Genomic DNA, 20,883 nt, shown 5'->3' with positions numbered 1-20,883 from the left:
AGCAAGCTGCATATCTCTTGCTTATATCCTCAAAGTTGAGTCCATGGCTACTGTTATGAGCAGGAATTACTATTCATGGATGTGAACAGCAACCGTGGTTCTGTAGCGCGCCCACTGGGAGGTTAGGATAGATTAGTTAGTATACTTATTGGTTTGTTAGGCTCTTATTCTATCTTGAGTTTGTTAGTCAAGTTGTTAGAATTAGGCCTATATAAGGCATATGGTTGCCATCCTTTGTAACAAGAAAAGAAGAATTAATATAAATCTCTTCAATCTATAGTCTAATCTCTCCTCTAAGTAACTGACGTAGTCGGGCTATCCTACATATTATATATTCTATCTTAGGGGAAAAAGTTAGTCGTAGCAAATATTATTAATATGTGTTAATCATAACAACCACATTAGTGCTCATTTCATAACTAAGATGCACAGCTGCACGCATTAATCCATTAACGAATCCCTCCAAGATTCTTATAGTTTGGAGGCTCTAATTTAGTGGAGGATCTTATGGAGCAATATCACACAAGAACTAGGAACTTTACTCTCTTTTTACGCAGTTGTTACTAGGAGCTCAAGATGGGAGCTATCTCCTTCTTAAAGATCTTCTTTAACCCACGAAAAAAATTCAGTACATCAATTTCCTCCGATGAACACTACATATGACCTTTTACACATCAACCAGGAGTGCATCCATCTACATTGATCTTCTACATGCCGTCCATCAAATCATTATCCGGCAGTTTCTATTGAACATGTACCGAGTCTAATCAACTTCAATGTACTAGTGCATTGCCTCTATCTACATTGATCTCCTATATGCCGTCCATCAAATCCTTACCCTGCAGTTTCTATCCTCAATTCCTTATCTTGTCACCTCTATATGTTTGCTGAATTAAGGCAAAGAATGGACGAAACACGAGCACAGTACACTGAAGCACTAAAAATGTAAACTTATTAGCCTATGCCTAGCCTAATCTCACTTGACAAATAGAAAACTTGCCATCATGTTAGTGGCAGCACAATGCACAGAGTACACTAAACTAGAATCCAAACTTCATGTCTGCCAGAGTACACTAAATTTTGATGCTCTCTGTGTTGGAGGAGGTACAAGAAATGACAGCAAGTACCAGTGATCGGCAGGCTACAAGCGTGAGAGAATTGCTGCCGCTGGAAAGCCGGCCTTTCCAGGATGCAAAGGCAGGAGCAGCAAGCCGTCCAGGACCACTGCCTTTGGCTCTGAATCTTGGAACACCAAAAGCAGCCAATGCAGACCTTATTAAGTTGCAGGGTCAGTTAGTACAAAGTAAAAGGGCCAATAATATGTCATCCTATGCATGCACAATTGGAGACGATAGATATGATCCCTTGACCTAGAGATTTATGTGTGGATGCATTCCAAATAGGGAGTCTTTCTGGTCCAACAAATGTGCACAATATGATATGCTTTTCTTCAATATTTTTGTAGAAAGAGAAAAATAGATACTCTTCTTTGTTTTGACTAGTAGACGAAGCTGTTGAATGGGACAGCTTGTGAACATGAACAGGTATTCCGTTTCGTTGGATCTAGTCACGAGCGAGAGGATTGAAGCTCTGGAAACTGATCTAACAATTGTCCGGAGTGAGCATGGTAACACTCCCCTGCAGACATCAGAGTTGTGCATCTTAACTCTGATGTATAATGGAATGACATTGGTATCTGTTGCACTAACGTTTCTGTAATGGCATTAGTCGGTCTGATTCAAAATATGCCAACTGAACTACATTTCACTCAATTATGTTCAAGTTTTACACGAAAATGAGTACCGGAGCGGACCTTGTGAGTACAAGATCTGGAATCTGAATATATGATACAGCCAGTTTTACTAGCAGAAAATGTATTGAGAAAACACCAGGATAAACAAAACTAGAATCCAAACTTCAGAAACACCACATACTATGTCTTTTCAAGCATATAACATGATCTCCAGCGTCTAGGACAGACTTCTGAACTCATTACAGAAACTTGATTTGACTATAATCAGCGCATCCGCCGGGAGCCATCCTCATTCCCCAGTCCAAGAGACTTCTGTGCATTGGCAATTCCCTCTTCATCTGCAAGATTGGCAATAGAAGGTTTAGCAAGAAACAAAACAAAACTGATGATATGGAATTTGAACTATGACACAAGTAAGCTAGATACACTGATATGTGAGTAATGATCGAGAGAAATTAGGAAGAAACCAATGCTATTTAGTAACCTTTTTCCTTAGGTTTTGGAGGATATCAATACCATTATCACCTAGGAGTAGTACATGAAGGATTGAAATAAGGGTTTATGAGTTTGTCCGTATTGTTTACTAGAAAAAAAAAAAACAGGGCCTGGTTATTTTGGAGTGGATAACTCTTCACGCATCAGACATCATAAGATGCTCTTAGCTAAGTGGATACAAGGGTTATCATCTGTATGCAGAACAAGACTCTTAATCTTAACTTACAAGCAGAAATGTAATTTCGGGAACTTAGTAACAAAATGGCATAAAGATCCAAGCTGAACAAGATCAGAATAGTTAAATCAATGAAGCCTAATTGCCTTCACACAATATGATCATTATATCAACAGAGCTTACCCCAGAACTGTGTGAAGATCCGGAAGAAAAAGTTTACATTACGGGAAACACTGTATGCCATTACAGGAGGAAGAGGCTTGACAAGTGTGTCGACACTAAAAACTCTCTTCAGAAACTGCAAAATGGTGAGTTTCCTGTCAGATAATTAAGAAAAAACCAAAAAATACTTGATACACATTATCTGTGGTAACCAAGAGCCAAACTTGCTATAGAATGATAATTTACTCAAAATACATACAAGATTCCACTACTTCAAAGTCAATGGACCTTAAATAAGGGGTTTTGTATTTGGTTTACTTATTTGTTGTGGTTCTATATCTCTATATTGATGAATTGAATGAAGTAACAAACAAATAAGAATCATATATAAAGACCATATCACTTTTTAATGTCACTGTCACCAAATTTAAAAGTCAAGCTCTCACCTCAGCGGGTTAAAATAACTTGTATGTGTTCATGCACTGTTCTGACCAAAAAATAAGCATGTCCTGTTACAGAAATTATAATTACCATGGGCTAAGGTTGCACTGTTTCACTTTATCCTTTTTTCTTGATTCAACCATAATTGCCTTAAAGAGCAGGTAAAAAAGCATAATTAACTAGTGGAGTGTAAAAATCAATGACCGTACATCATGGATCTTGAAAGCTGGAAATAGTTGCACAATGTACTGGACAAGTGTCATCATTGTGCTATCACCCTAGTGGAAATCTCAGGTTACAAAATCTACACATCACACACAGTGTCCATTGGATAACCCTTGTTTAATGGTTTTCAGGTCTTGATGGTTTTCAATGGCGTCGGCTGAAACTACTAAGTACGAACAAGTATGTAGAACCAGACAGGGAGTGGGCAGAAATTCATTTTGGAGCTTTGGCAAACAATATGCATGTTTTCAGGTCCAGGTGATGGGATGGCGCAAGTAGCAAGGTGGTTGGGGATTACTATGACAAACAAGTTAGCATAAATGTCTAATGTTAATTGCAACAAATACGACACCATGGCAGAGGATGATGGACGTGCAATTTTTGTTCGCTCCATTGTTGCAACACCGTTGAGGGCAAGACACATCAAACATGTAGATAAAATAGATAAAGCAATGAAGCAATGCCACATGTCAACTAAGAGAACATCTTTTTCAGTGCAACACTATCTTGTGCAAAAAAATAATTATATACTTGTAAGATGATGGAAACTGTGGCATGGGAGCAAGTTATAGTTAACCATTACAAGGGATACAAATACAGGCATGTATGGGTTCTCACTTTCTCCAGCGAATGCGATTAATAAGTTTGCAATGCTATTATCGAGAACATGGTATATCTCTTCTTCTTAATTCTTGTGGTTAGGAAGGTGAGGGAACAATTAAGCATAACACTATGTTTTTCAGCCAATAAAGTTCATATGTTTGCACTGCGTTTATATTAAAAAAAAACTTCCTTGATGTCTATTTTCTCAGCATTGCTCGTCATTTTCGAATTCTGAGCTGCCATTGTTCCCCCAGCATAACAGCTGCGACCATATCAAGCAAAAAATCCATCGAACGCCTAGAGCGCATAGCTGCACAGACATCAACAAAGAAGGGCACCGAGGAAGGGGGAAAACAAAAGTAAAAGATTGGAACTGTTGGGCGGGTGGGGAGAAGAGGGCATACCCTGCTGTTCCGCTGGAAGGAGTAGCGCAGCTCGGGGTCGATCTCCTCCTCGTCGAAGTCGTCGACGGCGAGGTCGAGGTCCTGGTGCCTAGTGCGGGGCACGTTCATGGTGGGCGTCTCGCCGGGGTTGCTGGTGACGCTGACCTTCCCCTCGCGGCTCAGCCTGGCCGCCTCGTCGTCCTCCGCCGCCTCCCCCGTCCGCCACGGCGCCGACGACAGCAGCTCCTTCCGCTTCCGCCCCATCTTCTCACGTGGTGGCTTCGGCTTCGGCTTGTGAGACGGGAGGAAGATGACGATGAGGTTTGCTTTGATAGGCTTGGGCCGGGATTGGGCCTGACTCGGGCTTTGATGGGCTCTTCCTTTGATCTAGGCTTTTCCTTCCTTCCTTCCTTATCTATCTATCTATCCTCTAAAAATAATATATGCCTAAACCAGTAAACTACATACAACTAGTAAATACACACGTGCTACACAAGTGAGTTCAATCCAGTATATAGCAATCCAAAAAGATACGAAAGACAAATAATATCAGATTAAATATATTTTTAGAATGTATAGAATGTAAATAATGAAATATTAAATGTATTTTTAGAATGTATGGACGTGATCTAATTTTGCATGGTGACCGTTTAATCAACTTAGTGGACGGTAGAGATCAGTGACGGAGCTCTGCGTTCGGCAAGACCCGAGCTAACAATTAAATGCCTAAAACATTCAAACCGAGTCACATACCAATATGTAACAAAAATATACAACTTAGATAATACTTCAACTCCATGCTTATATGGTACAACAAACTACATAAAAATATACAATTATACAAATGTAATTACCTAATGGTGTGTATCCATATTTACATAACTACATATAAACGTGCTTCAAATTACCTAACTAAGTAGTCTTATATCCTAATTTTTTGGAGAAAAAAATGTTAGTGCCTCTATGCCTATCCATCCCTACACTCGAGCATTAGAACAAACACATGGTATGCGTGTCATAAACCTGTAGCGTCCTGAACTCCTACGCCTTGCATAAGGCCTGCATGAGCATGACAAACGCAAGCGCCTCAACACTCCAGTTCCTGAAGCACGTCACGGACGAGTAGTCCTGAAAGAGATTAAATGCATGGTCGGCTATATCTCGGTCCAGCATGAGTATAGAGGCGACGTCGATGATCTTGAGGTAGGCGCAGAGGCTGTCGACGGAGACCATGGCCTCGGCGCCCCGACAGGGTCCGGAGCACAGGATGCGACAGAGTCGATTACAAGCAAGCGCTCGAGCTCGGCTGTCGGTGTATTCAGAACCAGGGGTCCCTAAGTCCCGAGGCCAGGCCGGCTATCCACCACATGTCACCACCCTGCGAGGTAAGAAAAAGCTAAGTCCCGGGAGAAGGTGCTCGGGGCCGCCGCCTCTGGTTCCCGAGCACCCTAGTTCCCCGATGATCTGCAGGGTCCAAATACTAAGAACGAAGTCCTCGGGAGAGAGTGCTCGGGGCTGCACGTGGCAGCCCCCGAGGACTCGGTGCCCCGAAGGTCCCACCGAAGTGCTCGGGAGAGAGTGCTCGGGGCTGCACGTGGCAGCCCCCGAGGACTCGGTGCCCCGAAGGTCCCACCGAAGTGCTCGGGAGAGAGTGCTCGGGGCTACCCGTGGCAGCCCCCGAGGACTCGGTGCCCCGAAGGTCCCACCGAAGTGCTCGGGAGAGAGTGCTCGGGGCTGCACGTGGCAGCCCCCGAGGACTCGGTGCCCCGAAGGTCCCACCGCAGTACTCGGGAGAGAGTGTTCGGGGCTGCACGTGGCAGCCCCCGAGGACTCGGTGCCCCGAAGGTTCGCGCAAGATCATTCAACGACCCGAAGGGTCCCGTCGTCAGGGTGTCATCCAGTCAAAGGCCCAATGCCGCATTTAATAGGCACGCGCGGTCTGACATCCTGACATCCTGACATTCTCAGCTGCCCACGCCCCAGTGTCAGACCCTGCCATGCACTAGCAGGGGGCCGTGGGTCCATTAAATGCACGGGTCCCGTCCCGTTTCATCCAGGTGCCTCGGGATAACGTTGCCAGAATCGAAGCACTCCGCCTGCCACCCTGCCCTGGCAGAAGAACAAGACAGGGTGGGCGCACTGGGCACCTCTGAGGCTGACCGGTGGGCCCCTTTTAGGGCGCCCCGAGGCTTCCGCAGCGGCTGGTGGTCGAATGCGCGCCGCATTTCTCCACCGCCCCTGTCACTTCGCCAAAATGAAATGATTACGCCCTTCTCCGTGGCACCTTGGCATTCGCGTCCCCTCTTTCCCATTCAGGATATGTTGAGGTCGGCGCGCCTATAAAAGGAAAGGATGGAGAACACTAAAAAAAAGGAAAAAAGGCCCCCGACCACCAGACGACCAACAATCTCCGACGAACCAGGCCAAAGATAGATCGACAGACACTCGAACCAGCTCAAGTTAAGCTAGAACATAAGAGCCTCAAGCTCTTTGTAAACAGCTCTCCCCTTAGAACCAGATACTTCCTTGAAGAATTCCCTTCAAGGATAAATATAGTGCTCATACAGGAGTAGGGTGTTACGCCTCCGTGCGGCCCGAACCTGTCTAAAACCCGGCGTACCCACTTTTTCTTGCATTAGGGTGATCGTCTCCCGCCAGCCATCGCATTTATTTCCGTTCCCGCTTATTTCCCAAACAAGTTTTTCCAGGATCATCCCCCCGGCCGAATCTCTAAAAAGGGGTCTCTCGGGATCCCTGCGACAGGAGTTCACTCTCCGACAGCTGGCGCGCCAGGTAGGGGGGAATATCCCTGGATTGTTTGTTTCACTTTTTTCTCCACAGGAAAAGATGGCAGGTGGGCACCGTCTCCAGCGTTCCGGCTCCACTTCCAGTAAAGGAACGCTGCCCCACGAAGAAAGCCCCGTCGCTGCTGCGTACCCGCGGCAGCCGCCATCCACGCGTGCGGCTTCTCCCGACCAAGGGGATCAAGGCGCTGGGCCCATCAGCGCCGCCGCCGCTGCCAACGTACTTTCCGACCCCCAGCAGGTGGTCGGGACCCCGGCCGCCAGGTCTGCCTCTGGACCACGTCGGGTGCCGCCTCGGTGCAGGCTCGCTTTCAGTGAGGCCAGCCCAGGGAGCGCGTTGCTTGCAGCACAAGCTCTCCTCAGACACCCGCCCATTCAGGCCACGCCAAACACTCCGGAAGGCCGGTGGATGCAAGATGTCGTCGCTTTGGTCGGCACTGCTCGTCGCCAGGTGCAGGCCGGGAGTCCTCGCGCCACTTCTCAGCACGGTGCCGCCAGAGCCGGCTCCTCAGCGGGCAACACCCGCACGGGCCGAGGGGTCTCCAGGCGGAGTGCCGTCCCCCTGGCCATGTCCGGAGCCCGGGACCTTCGTTTGCACCTTGACGAGCGGAGGGGCCACGAAGATGCCCGAGTCACTCTCGAACGTCAGCGGGAGACCCGGCAGGGGGTTGGGGCAGAGGACCAGGCTTCCTCTCTCCCGGCCCACGACCACCGGGGATCCCCGGCTCGCCGCTTCTCGCCACCAAGAACCCCCGCTCGTGCTACGGGGTACGGCACCGGTTGCCGTGCCTTCACCGCCGAGCTCCGCCGGGTGAGGTGGCCTTCCAAGTTCCGCCCCGAGCTGCCGGAGAAGTACGACGGGTCCATCGACCCCGTCGAGTTCCTCCAGATCTACACGACGGCCGTCCAAGCGGCCGGAGGCAGCAAAAAGGTGATGGTAAACTATTTTCATGTTGCCTTGAGGGGTTCCGCCCGCTCTTGGCTTATGAACTTACCCCCAGGATCTATCAGCTCCTGGGATGACCTGTGCCACCAATTCGTGGCCAACTTTCAGGGCACGTTCGCACGTCCCGGTCTGGAGTGCGACCTCCACGCCGTCCAACAGCAGGAAGGGGAGACGCTACGGCGATTTATACAGCGTTTCAGCCAGGTTCGTAACACTATTCCGCGAGTGGCCCCCCATGCTGTTATTGTTGCTTTTCGGCAGGGCGTCCGTGATGAGCGGATGCTCGAGAAGCTAGGTACGCACGAGATCGAGACCCCTGCGGAGCTTTTCGCACTGGCCGATAAGTGCGCCAAGGCTGCGGAGGCCAGGGCATGGCATGCTCCTCGCCCCGTTTCCGACCAGCCAAGTTCTTCCCGCTCTGATAAGCGGGAAAAGAAAAAGAGAAGGAAGCGCGAGGCCGCTCCCGTTGAGCTAGCCCAAGTCCCCGCTCACAGGGAGCCGCAAGAGCCCGATCGCCGGCAAGAGCGTCGGCCGGGTGCCGATCGGCGCCCCGTCAGGGCCCCTGCTCGGGCTCCTCCTCGGGCCTCTGTGCCCGCGAGGGCCCCGGCACCGGCTAGGGCGTCAGCTCCAGCAAGAGCCCCGGCCCCTGGCCGAGCTCCTATTCCAGCGAGGGTCCCCGCTCCCGCGGGGCCCGAGCCAGGTAAATGGTGTCCCATACACCTGACCAGATGGCACGACCTCACGGAGTGTCGTACGGTCAATGGACTCGTGGAGCAGCGCCAGAGGGAGCGCGACGAGTCCCACGGAGGAGGCGATGCCGAGGTCGTCCCCAACAACGCCGAGCTCGGCTTCCAGGAGCCCGAGCATGCGGTTGCCTTCATCGACGGGGGCGCTTACACACCCTGCTCGCGCCGTGGCATCAAGGTCATGCGGCGCGAAGTGTGCTCGGCAACCCCGAGCGAGGAGGCCACAAGACCCCTGAGGTGGTCGGATGCTCCGATCACGTTCAGCATGGCAGATCACCCCGTCAGTACTGCAGCCGTGGGACGGCTACCTCTGGTTGTGTCTCCCACTATCTGCAATGTTAAGGTCGGCAGAGTGCTGATCGACGGTGGTGCCGGCCTCAACCTCCTCTCCAAGGAGGCTTTTGAGAAGCTGCAAGTATCTTCCCGACGCCTAAAGCCGTCACTCCCTTTCTGTGGAGTAACTCCCGGGCACTCCCTACCCCTCGGGCAGGTTGAGTTGCCTGTCACATTTGGGAGCCGGGACAACTTCCGCACGGAATGCGTCCTCTTCGATGTTGCGGAGCTCCCTCTCCCCTACAACGCCATCCTCGGGCGTCCGGCGCTTGCCAAGTTCATGATGGCCGTGCATTATGCATACCTTACGGTTAAGATGCCCGGCCCCGCAGGCTCTATCTCCGTGGTCGCCGACTCCCGCGGCGCCGTCTCAGCACAAGCCGAGGTTGATGGCTCTTCAGGGGGCCCGGGACCCTCTTCACCCAGACCCCGCATCGCCGCCGACACCTCTGTTCCAACAAAGGAGATCGAGGTGGGCGAAGATGCTACCCAGGTTGTCCGAATCGGCAGCGACCTGGGCAGCAAATAGGAAAGCGCGCTCGTCGCCTTCCTCCGGGCTAACGTGGACGTGTTTGCCTGGCAACCGTCCGACATGCCCGGGATCCCTAGGGAGGTGATCGAGCATCACTTGGCTATGCGTCCGGACGCCCGCCCGGTGAAGCAGAAGGTCCGGCGGCAGGCGCCAGAGCGCCAGGAGTTTATCCGCGAGCAGGTCCGCAAGCTCCTCGACGCCGGATTCATCCGAGAAGTCCTCCACCCCGACTGGCTAGCAAACCCAGTCATCGTCCCGAAGGCCAACGGCAAGCTTCGCATGTGCGTGGACTACACCAACCTTAACAAGGCTTGTCCTAAAGATCCCTTCCCCTTACCTCGCATTGATCAAATCGTAGATTCAACTGCGGGATGTGATCTTTTGTGCTTCCTAGATGCAAACTCTGGGTATCACCAGATTCGCATGGCCGTAGGGGACGAGGAAAAAACTGCTTTTACTACCCCGGTGGGGACTTATTGCTACATGTCAATGCCTTTCGGCCTGCGCAACGCTGGATCATCCTTCCAGCGCGCCATTCGTATCACTCTTAACTCGCAGGTTGGCCGCAACGTCGAGGCCTACATCGACGATCTCGTGGTCAAAACCCGAGACCGCGCCACCCTGCTCGAGGACCTTGCCGAGACTTTCAACAGTCTCCGCTCTACCCGCCTCAAGCTCAACCTGGAGAAATGTGTCTTCGGGGTCCCGGCGGGCAAGCTCCTTGGTTTCTTGGTCTCTGGCCGAGGAATCGAGGTCAATCCGGAGAAGATCCGGGCCATCGAGCAGATGCGACCCCCGGTTCGACTCAAGGAGGTCCAGCGCCTCGCCGGCTGCATGGCCGCCCTCGGGCGCTTCATCTCCAAGCTCGGGGAGTGAGGGCTCCCCCTCTTCAAGCTTCTGAAAAAATCCGGTCATTTTGACTGGACGCCGGAGGCCGAGCAGGCCTTCCGCGACTTAAAGAAGTACCTTACTTCGCCACCCGTGTTGGTGGCTCCTTCTCAAGGTGAGCCCCTGCTGCTTTACGTTTCAGCCACTCCTCAGGTTGTGAGCGTAGTATTGGTGGTGGAGCGAGACGAGTGTTCAGGGCCGGGTGCTGGGTCCCAGCTCCCAGAGGCCCCCGACCACTCACCTGTCCTCGTGGCTCCCCCGGAGCGAGGGGTCGAGCCCGAGCACACTGCTCTTCCCAGCCAAGGAATCGAGCTCGAATGCCCGGCCAACCCCGACCATACCGCCGACCCTGGGGGCTGTGGCAGCCCCCCGGGTGGGGCCACCATCCGGGCCTGCCGGGTACAGCGACCGGTGTACTTCATCAGCGAGGTCCTCCGGGAGGCCAAGACAAGGTATCCCCAAGCTCAGAAGCTGCTCTATGCCGTGCTCATCGCCTCCCGGAAGCTGCGCCACTACTTCCAGGCGCATAAAGTCTCGGTGGTTACCACTTATCCACTGGGACCCATTCTCCGGAACCGGGAAGGCACCGGGCGCGTTGTCAAATGGGCAGTAGAGCTGGCGGAGTTCGACCTACACTTCGTCAGTCGCCAGGCAATTAAAAGCCAGGCACTCTCCGACTTCTTGGCAGAGTGGACGCCCGTCCCCTGCGTCGTCCCAGAAGAGGTTTCTGCCTATCCCGGGCACGACGCGCCCGGGTACTGGGTCATGCACTTCGACGGCTCCCTCTCGCTGAAAGGCGCAGGGGCCGGAGTGGTTCTCACCTCCCCAACGGGTGAAGAGCTCCGGTACGTTGTACAGTTGCAATTCCGCGCATCCAACAACATGGCGGAGTATGAAGGTCTCATCGCCGGCCTCCGAGCTGCGGTGGGGCTCGGGATTCGTCGCCTCCTGGTCAAAGGGGACTCCCAACTGGTCGTCAACCAGGTGTCCAAGGAGTACCAGTGCACGGATCCTCAAATGGCGGCGTACGTGGCTGCAGTCAGAAAGCTCGAGAGACGCTTCGACGGCCTCGAATTGCGGCATATCTCTCGCCGCGACAATGCTCCGGCCGACGAGCTCTCTCGCCTGGCCTCATCACGTGCGCGAGTCCCTGCCGGAGTCTTTGAAGAAAGACTCGCACGGCCTTCCGTCCTGCCTGCCGAACAGGATGAAGGGGAAACCTCGAACTCAATTCAGGAGACCCCGGCGGTGCCCTCAGTGGGAAGCCCCGTCAGGGCGCCGCCGTCCGACGAGTGCGCTGTGCTCGCCGAATGTTCTCAAGATGCCTCGTGGATGTCTGACATCCGAGGGTACTTGAAAGAAAAGTTCCTACCCGAGGATGAGGCGTCTGCCGAAAGGGTTGCTCGGCAGTCCAAACGCTATGCCATTGTAGATGGGGATCTCTACCGACGTAGCGCAGGAGGTATCCTCCTGAAATGCATCTCTCGGGCAGAAGGCGGCGATCTTCTCGCTGAGGTCCACGAGGGCGAGTGCGGTGGCCATTCATCGTTCCGCACGCTGGTCGGGAAAGCCTTCCGGCAAGGTTTCTACTGGCCTACAGCTCTCCAGGATGCTTCCGAGCTGGTTCGGCGCTGCAGGGCATGCCAGTTCCATGCAAAGCAGATTCACCAGCCAGCTCAGGCTCTCCATACCATTCCCCTGTCATGGCCTTTTGCGGTCTGGGGTTTGGACATTCTGGGTCCATTCCCCCGAGCAGTCGGGGGCTATGCATACCTATATGTCGCTATCGACAAATTCACTAAGTGGCCGGAGGCGGTCCCAGTCATCAAGGTGACCAAAAACACGGCGCTCCAGTTTATCCGCGGCATCACTAGCCGCTTTGGTGTCCCCAATCGGATCATCACCGACAACGGCACCCAGTTCACAAGTGCCTTGTTCGGGGACTATTGCGAAGATCTCGTCATCAAGCTCTGCTTCGCTTCCGTCGCTCATCCTCGGAGTAACGGGCAGGTCGAGCGCGCCAACGCGGAGATACTAAAGGGCCTCAAAACCCGGACCTATAACGTGCTCGCTAAGCACGGGAAGGGATGGGTGGACGAGCTGCCAGCCGTACTATGGGCCAATCGGACTACGCCAAGCCGCGCTACCGGGGAGACTCCTTTCTTCCTCGTCTACGGCGCTGAAGCAGTCCTCCCCTCCGAGCTCACTCTGGGCTCCCCTCGAGTGCATGCATACTCTGAGGGTGAGCAGGAGCATCAAAGGCGCGACGACGTAGACTACCTGGAGGAGCGCCGGCGGCGTGCTGCTGTCCGGGCGGCTCGGTACCAGCAGAGTCTGCGGCGTTATCATCTGCGCCATGTCCGGGCCCGGTCTCTCGAGGTGGGGGACCTAGTTCTCCGACGCATCCAGTCGCGCGAAGGAATGAATAAGTTGTCCCCTGTGTGGGAAGGTCCCTTCACCGTGATCGCGGTCCCCCGGGCAGGTTCTTTCAGGTTGGCGACGGAGGAAGGACAGCCACTCCCGAATCCGTGGAACATCGAGCATCTTCGACGCTTCTACCCGTAGATGGTCGTGCTCGCGGTTCAGGTTAGTAAGGCCGGGGGCTTCTCCCCGCCCGAGCAGTCTGAAGGCTTCGCCCCGTGGGGTAAGTCGATGTCACCCAACCTTGTAAATATTGCACATTAAGTTTTTCAATAAGCAACCGCTATATCAAAATACTTTTTCTGGATTCCGTATGTTTAATATGTCTGGTGAGGGGCTCGGTTGTGCGAGAAAAAGTTCGCTCTCTCTTTTTTCCCGTTGACAAAAGAATCCCGATCGGTATGCATGCGAGCAGTCGCCGCTGACCTACGTCCGGCATGGTAGGCTGTGGTGTTCGGTGTCGTGGCAGGCTCCCGGGCACTGCCAAGTTTCGGGGTGCTCTGGGTAATCCAATCGCTCGAGCTGCTCGAGTAGTCCGGAGCTCGGGCCCCCGGAGCGGGCTGTCGGTGCTCGGTCTGGTCTGTCATACCCGGACGCCACCGAACCATAGGACCTCTAGGTTATGCCTCTGTCCGCTCTTGTCCGCCGGTTTGGGTATTCGAGAGGTCTCGGGTCAAAAACAAGAGCAGTCTATAGCAAGTACCGCACTAACAGAGCGCACCAGACAAAGAAATTCTATATTCTCTCTCAAGTCACAGGCTGGCAATCACAAGCAGTTCGGCCGCGAGGGATTCAATGCCCCGGTCTCTGGTCGGCCCCAAGGGTCTTCGGGTGGTCCTACCACTTAGGCTTGGGTGGTCGAGGCCACCCGACCCTAGGAGCCTCGTATGCCTCTGGGCCCTCGGGCGCTCCGTTGAAAGAATCAAGTCCCCGGGCCCCCGAGCTCGGAAGCACACCCCTCCTGGATCGGTTGGCCGGAAGGCCGACAGCTGTCCGGTGAGTGGTTATATTCAGACAAGTCTGCTTTCAGTAAATTTATGTTCCCGAGTCATTCTCGGGGGCTCTCGCGCTTTAATCTGTTCGGCGAGGTGGTCTCCTTGCACGCAAAAACCCTGCCGCGTGTCTACTTTTTCCCAGAACGACATAGCGGTTTGTAGAAAGGAGTACCGTGCTTGCGATAATGTCTGACCGAAGCCCTTCGTGGTCGTCGTGGTGTTCGGTCTGCTTTTATGGACCCCGAGCACTACCGAGTCCTCGGGTACCCTGGGTAATCCTATCGCTCGAGCTACTCGGGTAGTCCGGAGCTCAGGTCTCGGGGGCAGGCTGTCAGTGCTCGGTCCGGCCCGTTTCAAGCCCTGGCACCACCGGACCGCGAGGACTCTTGGTCACATTCTCGCCCGCACGCGTCTCCCTTCTACTAACTGAGTGGTCGCAAAGTGAAAAAGTGTTCACTGGGCACGGCGTGTTCCGAGCAGGATCGATCTATCTCCCGGGCAAGGGAGTCTGTGTCTTCATTTCTTAACCTAGGCAGTGCGGACTCGCGAGAGCTTGAGGGCTGGCTGCGCCAACGCCAGCGACCGGAACAACTTCATTTCTCGGGGATGGGAAGGTCGGGAACGGCCCGACTGAGTACTCCCCGGGACTTCCAGGCAGAGCACCAGAAGAAACATCAAACACACAGAGAAATTGGAGTTGCGAGCCCAAGGAAAAGCTTCCATTATATTCACAAGACATATACAATGCGTTTTCTAAGGGTTCACTCCTAATATTCACTCCTACATCTACAACAAAAGAAAAGAGGGCACAGAAGGCCTAGTCGGCGGCAGAGGCGTCGGCTGAATCCTCCGAGTCGTCCCCGGGGGCTGGCGGCGGCGGCACCTCTCGCCTGAAGCCGGCCGCCACCACGGAGGCGGTACTCCTAACCGCTGCCCGGGCGGCCTCCTCCTCAGCCTCGACTACTCCCTCCCGCGCCGGCTCCAATGGGAAGTTCGGGTCCCTGCTTCGGTAGCAGGCCAGGACGTGCTCGGCCACGGCACGTGCCAAGCCACGTCCCTCCCGGGCGGCAAGTTCCTGAACTGCCCAGGGCAGGGTCTCGAGGCGCTCGCAGACCTGCTGCAGCCCCAACACTTGTCGTGCGGGGCCGTCGCCCTTCTTGTCGTCGACAAGCCGTCCGAGACCACCCTTCTCCACGGCCCGTCGCATCCGCCGGAGGATGTCCTCCAGCATATGCTCAAGGTTGACCCGCGAGACAAAGGCGGTCTCGAGCTTCTCCTTGGCGGCCCGCAGCTGTGCCTCGAGTCCCTGGTCCCTGGCCGGACCAGAAGAACCGCCAGCTGCGGCGGGGATGGCAGCCTGCTTCGCCTTGGCCACCATCTCGGACAAGGCGCGCTCACGGGCGGCCAGTTCCGCCTCGTGCTTCGCATTCTCCTCCGCCCTGGTAGCCGCGGCGGCCACCGCAGCAGCAGCTTCGCCCTCTCGGCGACTCAGTTCGCCTTCTCGGCGACTCAGCTCATTCTCCCGCCGGGCCAGCACATCCTCCTGCTGGACCACCGAATCCTCCCGGGCACCGAGTTCAGACGCCGATAGCTCGTTGTCTACTTCCCGGATGGAGACTTCCTCTTCCCAGCGCTTGATTTCTTCTCTGATCTTCCGGAGGTCGTCTTCCCAGCGCTGGAGGTCGGCGCGCGTCTTCTCGGCCGCGCCCTCCCGGCGGGTCAGCTCGGCTTGCCGCTCCTCCGCAGCCTGCTCCCGGGCTGCGACTGCCACCTCCCTCTCCTGCGCCTGCCCCATCCTGGCAAGGGCCTCGGCAGCTTGCTGCCTCGACGCCTCGGCCAAGCGGGCGGCGTCTTCTCGTTCCCGCGCGGCTTCTGCCCGCGCGGTCTTCAGAGTTTCTCGTTCCCGCGCGGCTTCCGCGCGGATGTCTTCTAGGAGCTTCTGCTCCCGCGCGGCTGCCGCACGGGCCTCCTCCTGGGCGCCCGCCAGCTGCGCCTTCTCCAGTGCCAGGCGGGCGCGCTCGGCCTCGAGCTCCCCCTCCTTGGCGTTCACCACTGCGCCCAGCCGCCCAACCGCTACTTGAACGCCTTCAATGGCGGCCAGGAAAAGATCGGCGGGCTGACCGGGCACCGGTGGGGCCCAGGCTTCTCCGCAGAGTGCCTCCAGGGGGGCCGAGCTCTCCGCAGGGCCTTGCACCGCCATCCGCCCCGGGCTCTGCCTGCCCGGGGTAGGCTCCGCCGGAGCCAAGGTCTCGGACGGCGGCCGCGTTCCCGCATCGGCCGCCCTGTCCACCGGCCCCGGCAGAACATCCGCCTCCACCGTTATCCGCCCCGGGCTCTCCGCGCCCGGGGTAGGTTCCGCCGGCACCCTTCTTTCGGCTGCCACCTCCGCCTCTCTCCCAGGGGCCGCCACGTCAATTGGCACCTCCGCCGATCCTATGCCAGCCTCCGCCGTCGTAGCGGGCAGGCTCGGCTCTGGCTCCGGCGCCTGCTCTCTCTCCGTCACAGCAGCGCCTGCAGCTGGCCTGCGGGAGACAAGTGAAAGTTGTCAAAACTTAGTTCGGGCCGAAAATGCCCATGGAAAAGCAAGAAAGAAGACTCACCGATACCGCCATTTGGCCGCTGGGAGCCTGATGTCCGGGTCCGGTGCCGTCGGTCCGGACTCCTCCCGCCGCCTCTTCCGCTGGGGGCTCGGCTGAGCCACTACGCAGGCCACGGGCGCCGTCGTGCGAACCTCGGGTGCCGCCGGACGGGTCTCGGTCTCCGCCGTGCAGGTCGCAGGCGTCGATGCAGGCCCCATCCGCACCAGGCGCGGCTCCAGCACCGGAAATGCCGCCGCTGCCGTCGGCGACGGCGGAGAATCCGGCACTAGGATCAAGGCCCGGGGTCGCTTTCCCCGGTCTCCCGGCGCCAACTCTTCAACAACTTCAGTGGCGCCCTCCTCTCCGGCACGGCGGCTGCTGCTTGCGGCGGCCCCGTCGCCAGCCCGCGCCGAACTACCAGCGACCTCCTCGCCAAGAAGTTCCTCCAGCCCGGGGAGGTCGGAGGCCTCGGGACTCCGGCTTCGTGGCTGGTCCACGGGCCCCTGGGCATCGAACTCCGGCAGCCCCGCCATGATGGCCACCCGGTTGGGATTGGCGCAGAGCGCCATCTCCGGCCACGGGAGCTCCGCCCGGCTCATGTCCTCCGTCCCGGTGATCACTCGGGTCATCCCTCGCAGCTCCGCCTGCCCCAGATCCCAGCTCGCGCCAATCTGGGTCCTGGTGATGTCCTCCGGCCCGGTGTAGAACCAGCTTGGTCGGGCCTGCTCTCGCAAGGGTGCCAACCGACGACGCAGAAAGTCCACAACCACCATGACTGAGGTCAGCCCGGACTCGCGCAGCTCCAAGATGCGCTCCAGCACCGGCTTCAGCCTCGCGTCTTCTGGCGGCGGCGCCTCCCACGTCGATCGCCGAGGTTCCGCCGCCCTCTCTGGCAATTCGAGGCGCTCGTGGGGGTCGATGTCGACGAAGAACCAGTCCCGCCGCCACTCCTCCCACTTGCTGCGCAGCACCTGGGGAATGTAATGATCCCCCAGGCCTTCCCGGAGCCGAAGGTTGCAGCACCCCGCGACGTCCGCCGTGGAGTGCCCCCTCTTCTTCCCCACCGGCCGGAGAACGAAGAAATGGCGAAGCAGCGTCGCCGACGGCATCACCCCCACGAACATTTCGCAGAGATGCGCGAAGACCGCCAACGCCACGACGGAATTGGGGCTTAGGTGCGCCATTTGTATGCCGTACGTCTCCAAAACTTGCAGAAAGAAGGCGGAGAACGGCGGCACTAGCCCCGCCGCCACGAAAGAGGTGAAGAGAACGGTCCGCCCAGGGACGGTCGTCGCCGGCGTCAGAGTCGCCGGCCTCACCACCACGGCACCTTCCTGACCCTCCGGTACCAACAGCTTCCTAATCTTATCCGCCGCCTCCTCGTTCCTCAGACGAGACTCCGGCAAGATGCTGTCCGAAGTCCTATCCCGGCGTCCTCCTCCAACCCTCGTCATCTCAACAGGGTGGAAGGTGTTTTTTTGGTGGAGAAGAGGGAGAAGGGAGAATGCTCCGGTCGCCTGGGATTTTCCTGAGGGCTTCGGAGCACCAAGAAGGCAGGAGCGCAAGTGCAAGAGAGCGTAAAAAGGGGAAACGGACCGATCTGTTCCCCCTTTTATATCTCAAAATTCGAAAACTGCCGCCCCAGACGGTTCGCTCGGCGAAGCGTCGCCTCGATCAAACGCAACTGTCAGACGAATCTCCCGCCGATCGCGCGATGTCAGCGGTTGCCAGGCGTATTTTCCTCGATCTGCGCGGCGACCGCGCGTGCCGCCCGTATGGTTATCATACCCTTCGGAAGTTGTGTGGACACGCGTCCACTCTTTTTCCCGTTGGAACGTACTTGAGGTCTAGGTCCGCAAGGGCCACCTCTCGAAAGCTTGCCACATGGCGTCCGCGCTAGCCTTGGCCTCGGTCGCGACGAAGGGCCCATTCGCAGTCTCCGTCCCATCGGCTACCAACGGGCCCGGGGGCTACTGTCGGTGTATTCAGAACCAGGGGTCCCTAAGTCCCGAGGCCAGGCCGGCTATCCACCACATGTCACCACCCTGCAAGGTAAGAAAAAGCTAAGTCCCGGGAGAAGGTGCTCGGGGCCGCCGCCTCTGGTTCCCGAGCACCCTAGTTCCCCGATGATCTGCAGGGTCCAAATACTAAGAACGAAGTCCTCGGGAGAGAGTGCTCGGGGCTGCACGTGGCAGCCCCCGAGGACTCGGTGCCCCGAAGGTCCCACCGAAGTGCTCGGGAGAGAGTGCTCGGGGCTGCACGTGGCAGCCCCCGAGGACTCGGTGCCCCGAAGGCCCCACCAAAGTGCTCGGGAGAGAGTGCTCGGGGCTGCACGTGGCAGCCCCCGAGGACTCGGTGCCCCGAAGGTCCCACCGAAGTGCTCGGGAGAGAGTGCTCGGGGCTGCACGTGGCAGCCCCCGAGGACTCGGTGCCCCGAAGGTCCCACCGAAGTGCTCGGGAGAGAGTGCTCGGGGCTGCACGTGGCAGCCCCCGAGGACTCGGTGCCCCGAAGGTCCCACCGAAGTGCTCGGGAGAGAGTGCTCGGGGCTGCCCGTGGCAGCCCCCGAGGACTCGGTGCCCCGAAGGTCCCACCGAAGTGCTCGGGAGAGAGTGCTCGGGGCTGCACGTGGCAGCCCCCGAGGACTCGGTGCCCCGAAGGTCCCACCGCAGTACTCGGGAGAGAGTGTTCGGGGCTGCACGTGGCAGCCCCCGAGGACTCGGTGCCCCGAAGGTTCGCGCAAGATCATTCAACGACCCGAAGGGTCCCGTCGTCAGGGTGTCATCCAGTCAAAGGCCCAATGCCGCATTTAATAGGCACGCGCGGTCTGACATCCTGACATCCTGACATTCTCAGCTGCCCACGCCCCAGTGTCAGACCCTGCCATGCACTAGCAGGGGGCCGTGGGTCCATTAAATGCACGGGTCCCGTCCCGTTTCATCCAGGTGCCTCGGGATAACGTTGCCAGAATCGAAGCACTCCGCCTGCCACCCTGCCCTGGCAGAAGAACAAGACAGGGTGGGCGCACTGGGCACCTCTGAGGCTGACCGGTGGGCCCCTTTTAGGGCGCCCCGAGGCTTCCGCAGCGGCTGGTGGTCGAATGCGCGCCGCATTTCTCCACCACCCCTGTCACTTCGCCAAAATAAAATGATTACGCCCTTCTCCGTGGCACCTTGGCATTCGCGTCCCCTCTTTCCCATTCAGGATATGTTGAGGTCGGCGCGCCTATAAAAGGAAAGGATGGAGAACACTAAAAAAAAGGAAAAAAGGCCCCCGACCACCAGACGACCAACAATCTCCGACGAACCAGGCCAAAGATAGATCGACAGACACTCGAACCAGCTCAAGTTAAGCTAGAACATAAGAGCCTCAAGCTCTTTGTAAACAGCTCTCCCCTTAGAACCAGATACTTCTTTGAAGAATTCCCTTCAAGGATAAATATAGTGCTCATACAGGAGTAGGGTGTTACGCCTCCGTGCGGCCCGAACCTGTCTAAAACCCGGCGTACCCACTTTTTCTTGCATTAGGGTGATCGTCTCCCGCCAGCCATCGCATTTATTTCCGTTCCCGCTTATTTCCCAAACAAGTTTTTCCAGGATCATCCCCCCGGCCGAATCTCTAAAAAGGGGTCTCTCGGGATCCCTGCGACAGGAGTTCACTCTCCGACATCGGCGAGGAGACCGGAGAAGGTGGAGGTGGAGGCGAAGCTGACAAGGACAGGGTGGTGCTCGAGGGAGAAAGTCGAGAAGGCGAAGACGAAACCCACGAGGAGGAAGTGGTCTTCGTCGTCGTGGACATTGGGGGGGGGGTAGATAGAGGGAGGGGAGGAATGGGAAGAAGCGATGCATGTGGAGATGACGCTCGAGGACGGTGCATGTGGACTATAAGTGGAGGACTGGGTCAACTAATGAAAAAATGGTTTGGACCATAGAAAATTGAGGGGAGTATTGGGATATTTTGGGTCACCATTGGGGTTGCGGCCCAGTTGTTCAGGCCCAAAATCCGTCTCTGATGAAGATCGTTCGAATCTGTTACAATTGATAAATTATACAAAAATATAGATGAATGAATGATTCTAGCCGTATGATTTAGTTCAAATTTTGCAATAGATTCTAGAAATTCTCAGAGCAATCCTCCTCATCCAAGCCCCTCCAGGGGACAAGTTCTTGGCGTCATCCTCCTACCCATTCTGCTTCGGCTTCGACTACAGAGTGACAAGCTAGCATGTTTGCACGAGTTGAAATGTCAGGTTTTGAGTCTTGGTGAGCCTGATTGGTGGGTTGGATAAATAATATGCGGGCCGTTGTAAGCCTATTCGTGAAAAAAAGGATATTTGAATTTTAAAGGCCTTCTCTTCTAGAAATTTTTTCTCTTCCTTTTTCCCTCCCCAAAGCTTTGGAAAAC

General features: G+C 56.0%; 1 protein-coding gene across 1 annotated transcript; it reads right to left on the bottom strand.

Moving 5' to 3' along the window:
* Positions 1-1,734: 1,734 nt before the first annotated feature.
* Positions 1,735-4,574, bottom strand: LOC133898297 (uncharacterized). The gene is made up of 3 exons (XM_062338936.1): positions 4,259-4,574; positions 2,607-2,721; positions 1,735-2,091 (listed from the first exon to the last, which is right to left on the bottom strand). Exons 1-3 carry the CDS (start codon positions 4,499-4,501, stop codon positions 2,018-2,020), a joined length of 432 nt encoding a protein of 143 aa, XP_062194920.1. The 5' UTR covers positions 4,502-4,574; the 3' UTR covers positions 1,735-2,017.
* Between the last annotated feature and the right edge of the window lie 16,309 nt (positions 4,575-20,883).

Source organism: Phragmites australis, chromosome 18, assembly GCF_958298935.1.
Source record: "Phragmites australis chromosome 18, lpPhrAust1.1, whole genome shotgun sequence".
Lineage (NCBI taxonomy): Eukaryota > Viridiplantae > Streptophyta > Magnoliopsida > Poales > Poaceae > Phragmites > Phragmites australis.
Note: the sequence above shows the minus strand (reverse complement) of the source record. Positions and strands in the feature narration are given on the sequence as shown.

What these genes read in the sequence shown, in the direction of transcription:
- LOC133898297 (XM_062338936.1), bottom strand. Translation starts at nt 4,501, where the DNA reads ATGGGGCGGAAGCGGAAGGAGCTGCTGTCGTCGGCGCCGTGGCGGACG. An exon ending in CCTTCCAGCGGAACAGCAGG is followed by an intron (nt 2,722 to 4,258) that starts GTATGCCCTCTT and finishes ACCATTTTGCAG; the next exon opens with TTTCTGAAGAGAGTTTTTAG. An exon ending in GATCTTCACACAGTTCTGGG is followed by an intron (nt 2,092 to 2,606) that starts GTAAGCTCTGTT and finishes CCAATCTTGCAG; the next exon opens with ATGAAGAGGGAATTGCCAAT.